Here is a 4,048-nt window from a genome sequence, read left to right on the forward strand (position 1 = left end):
GCAAGAGGAATCCCACCTCCTGTGGCTTTGTGGTGTGCATGGGAGGGAGCTGAGCCTCCTTCAAATGCCATGAGTAGAAACGCAGGATGAGATGCCTCCATTGACCCATGGATCCCTTCCCTCAGCAGGGGTAAAGGAGATCCCTGCCTGCCTCTCTCTGGGTATCCTGTCTAACAATATGACCAAAAAATGTGGCATATAGATGTAACTTTGTCTCTGAGAGGAGAATTTTAATTCAGGAAAGAAGTGTCTCTCCCCAGCTGAGGGAGGCAACACCAGTGATTGTTTCAGCCTGTTTCCCAGCAGGTTCCCCTGGAGCCCCAGGGACACCTGGAGGGAGCCCAGAGGGGGCAGAGAAAGTGCTGCCTTGGGCTGGTCCTCTGCTCCTGAGCTAGGCTGGGCACCTGGGATGGAGGGAGCTCATGGCAAGCAGGCAGCACTGCAGAAAGACAGCTCTGCCCAGGAGCAGCTCCTCTGCAAAGCGCAGCAGGGCTGAGGGCACTGCCTGCAGGCACCGAGGGGAGAGAAGTGAGGCAGAGAGAGATGTTAAAGGCAGTCTGGGGTGGGAGGACAGAGAAGAGCTGACTTGGAGACAATTTTTCACAGCCCTTAACAGGGTAAGTGTCTTGCTGCAGGGCAATGCATCTGTGGTTCCTGGAATGATCTCCTGAAGCTGGCACATCCCACAGCCTAGTGGATCTGTCAGGAAAACTCTCACAGTTTGTGCAGCGTAGAGAAAAAGGACGCGCTTTGGAGCACAGCTTCCCTGCTGCACCCTCAGAGGGACAGGGCATGTCAGCTGCCTTCACCCGGGGATGGCTGCGGAGTGTGAAGCTGGGTGTGCAGCCAGGGGTGCCCAGGGCTGTCCTTCTGAGCAGGGTCCCTGCACCCCAGGGGCTGTGTGCTGGGGCAGGGACTCTGCTGCTGGTCAGGGTAAGTACTCTGCCTGCCTGGGGAGCTCTAACAGCAGAGTGCGGAGAAGCTGTGGATGAAAGAAGCAACTTGCAGCAGGGCAGGGTCCTTCTCCTGACAAGAGGGTGCTGTGTTGATCACTCACAGCTCCACATCATCCCAGGAAATTTCAAGACAACCTTTCAAGGGCAAGGTCGAAGCAGGGATTACTATATCATAGAGATCTTTCCTGAGTCTGTTTTTTCAGTTTCCTACTCTAGGGGATTTTTTAGGAGAAATGGAAAAGGAGCTGTCATGCTTGAACAAGTCACTGAGATGCCTGAGCTGTAACTCTGAGGGATCAGTAAGTCTGATAGGAGCCTCCTGCAGTAGAGCACAGGGACTGAGAACAACTGCCTGGCTATATTGATGTCTGGGAGATGGCATGCACAGCTGGGTAAGGGTAAGTCTTCCCTGAGACTTTAGCTGCCTCTGCCTTTGCCTCTCTGAGCCAGTCAATCACTGCATTTTTCCTTGATTCTCCACTAGTCTCTGTTATTGCTATTGTTGTTCTTGCTGTCTGTTTTTCTGGGGTGGGAGCTTCAGCTGCAGAGTCACACACTGATCTTGTGGGTCCTCCCATGCAGCTGTGTCCATGGGAACAAGGTTACAGGTGTCCAAGCTGTGGGGCTGTGGGCAATGCAGCCTGTGTCATTCCCTATCAAAGGAGCTGACTCTCCCTTCTTGAGATACCATCATCAGGACACTTGACTATTTTCTTGGGGTGTCCTTCCAAGCTGTGAGGTGCCCTCCAGGATGCAGGTCTGTCCCATAGCTTCTTGGTGTTTCTGAATGCCCCATGGAGAAGCACAGAAACACTATGACTGAGGAAATGCTGTTGGGATTGTGAAACAAAACATGTGTGTCCTTGGCAAGAAGTGGGGTGCAGAGACCTTGAGAAAGGGGGAGACTCTTGGTGTTGGACAGTGGGTGTCTCTGCTTTCAGTAGTGCCTGGAGTCTTTTCAGGTTAACACAGGGCTGTGAATACACTCCATCTCAGAAAGGTGAGTGCCTAGGGTAGCTGGCAACAAGACAGAGTGACAGAACAGCTCCCCTCACTCTGCACTAAGCCACAGGCAATCCTCTTGCCTCACAGGACACACTTTGTTTTTTCCGAGTGAAGCAGAAGTGATGAGGGTTTCTGAAATCCAAGAAAATCTCCAGGTGAGATAGTGGAGAGCTCTAACCCCCACCTCTCACTCAAACACTCTTTTGATTGTGGTTTCTTAGCCCTGGGAGTGCAGATGCTGACAAGCAATTTTACATCAGGAGCAGTTTTATCTGACCAATTCAAACACCAGGACTGACCCCCTGATAGACACCATTCTCAGAAACCCACTGCTACATAGCAGGGCTGACATCTTGGCAGCCAATACACAGAGGTCCTGTTCCTCACGACACACGCAGCCAGCACCAACCAGAGCTCCATCCACAGAGCTGAACAGAGATCTCGTTGAAATGGAAAAAATGCGGTGAACATGTAGTGTGAGAAATGGCTTTGATTTTCATCAGAGAATAATGCCCTAACTTGTCACTGTCCTTGCCTCCCTGTTCAGTGCTCCACACCCAGAGGCAGCAGATGTCCAACAGCAGCTCCATCACCCAGTTCCTCCTCCTGGCATTTGCAGACACGCGGGAGCTGCAGCTCTTGCACTTCTGGCTCTTCCTGGGCATCTACCTGGCTGCCCTCCTGGCCAACAGCCTCATCATCACCGCCGTAGCCTGTGACCACAGCCTCCACACACCCATGTACTTCTTCCTCCTCAATCTCTCCCTCCTTGACCTTGGCTCCATCTCCACCACTGTCCCCAAAGCCATGGCCAACTCCCTCTGGGACACCAGGGCCATCTCCTACCCAGGATGTGCTGCACAGGTCTTTCTGTTTGTCTTTTTGATCTCAGCAGAGTATTTTCTTCTCACCATCATGGCCTACGACCGCTACGTTGCCATCTGCAAACCCCTGCACTACGGGACCCTCCTGGGCAGCAGAGCTTGTGTCCACATGGCAGCAGCTGCCTGGGGCACTGGTTTCCTCTATGCTGTGCTGCACACTGCCAATACATTTTCAGTACCCCTCTGCCAAGGCAATGCTGTGGACCAGTTCTTCTGCGAAATCCCCCAGATCCTCAAGCTTGCCTGCTCAGATGCCTACCTCAGGGAAGCTGGGGTACTTGTAGTTGGTGTCTCTTTTGGATTTGGGTGTTTTGTTTTCATTGTGCTGTCCTATGTGCAGATCTTCAGGGCTGTGCTGAGGATCCCCTCTGAGCAGGGACAGCACAAAGCCTTTTCCACCTGCCTCCCTCACTTGGCTGTGGTCTCCTTGTTTTTAAGCACTGGCACGTTTGCCTACCTGAAGCTCCCCTCCATCTCCTCACCATCCCTGGACCTGCTGGTGGCAGTTCTGTACTCAGTGGTGCCTCCAGCAGTGAACCCCCTCATCTACAGCATGAGAAACCATGAGATCAAGGATGCCCTGAGAAAACTAATCACTGGATGCTTTTCCTAAGGAATAAACTTCCTGTTATCTTTTTCGTAGGACTCATATCTCATTACAAGCTCAGCCTGTCTTCTGGTGGGTTTTTTAGGGTGATTTTTGGTTTTGAGTGTGGGTTTTGATTGCTCTTTTTGCTTTGTTTTACTTATCTGAATGCTTTCCACAAAGAAATGTTTCTTCCTCTGGTTTCTAATTCACATTCTATCCAGATTTTGTGTGCCCCACAGGCTGTGCAAATGAGGACCCATACCCTCTGTGTATTTACCCAAAATAAAGGGCCCTGCAGTGACTTGTTTTTCTGAGCTCCTTCATCCAAGACCTTCTCTGCAGCTGCAGGGAGCAGTGCCTGTGTGCAGAGGGGAAGAAGAAAAGAGTCCCGCCACAGCAGCACTGCCAGGGAGCACCAGCGCTTGGTCTTTCCCGAGCTGCTCTCTTCCCACTTCCATGCTTTCCTTCTGAACCCTTTGGTTGGTGCAAGGCCTGAGTGCTCTTCCAGCATGGTTACAGTCCTGCTGTGTGGCAGGCCTGTGGCCGCAGGCAAGGACAGGCAGTGGGCACTTGTGTGACAGAGCTGGCCTCCATTGCAGCATTTCCATCATACA

The 4,048-nt window shown here is 52.1% G+C and overlaps 1 protein-coding gene across 1 annotated transcript; it reads left to right on the plus strand.

The window, feature by feature from the left end:
* The first annotated feature begins 2,531 nt into the window (after positions 1-2,531).
* LOC128138558 (olfactory receptor 14C36-like) lies at positions 2,532-3,458 on the plus strand. Its single transcript, XM_052779759.1, has one exon. It carries the CDS (start codon positions 2,532-2,534, stop codon positions 3,456-3,458), a length of 927 nt encoding a protein of 308 aa, XP_052635719.1.
* The last annotated feature ends 590 nt before the right edge of the window (positions 3,459-4,048 follow it).

This window comes from Harpia harpyja, unplaced genomic scaffold (assembly GCF_026419915.1).
Source record: "Harpia harpyja isolate bHarHar1 unplaced genomic scaffold, bHarHar1 primary haplotype scaffold_55, whole genome shotgun sequence".
Classification (NCBI taxonomy): Eukaryota; Metazoa; Chordata; class Aves; order Accipitriformes; family Accipitridae; genus Harpia; species Harpia harpyja.

What these genes read in the sequence shown, in the direction of transcription:
- LOC128138558 (XM_052779759.1), top strand. Translation starts at nt 2,532, where the DNA reads ATGTCCAACAGCAGCTCCATCACCCAGTTCCTCCTCCTGGCATTTGCA.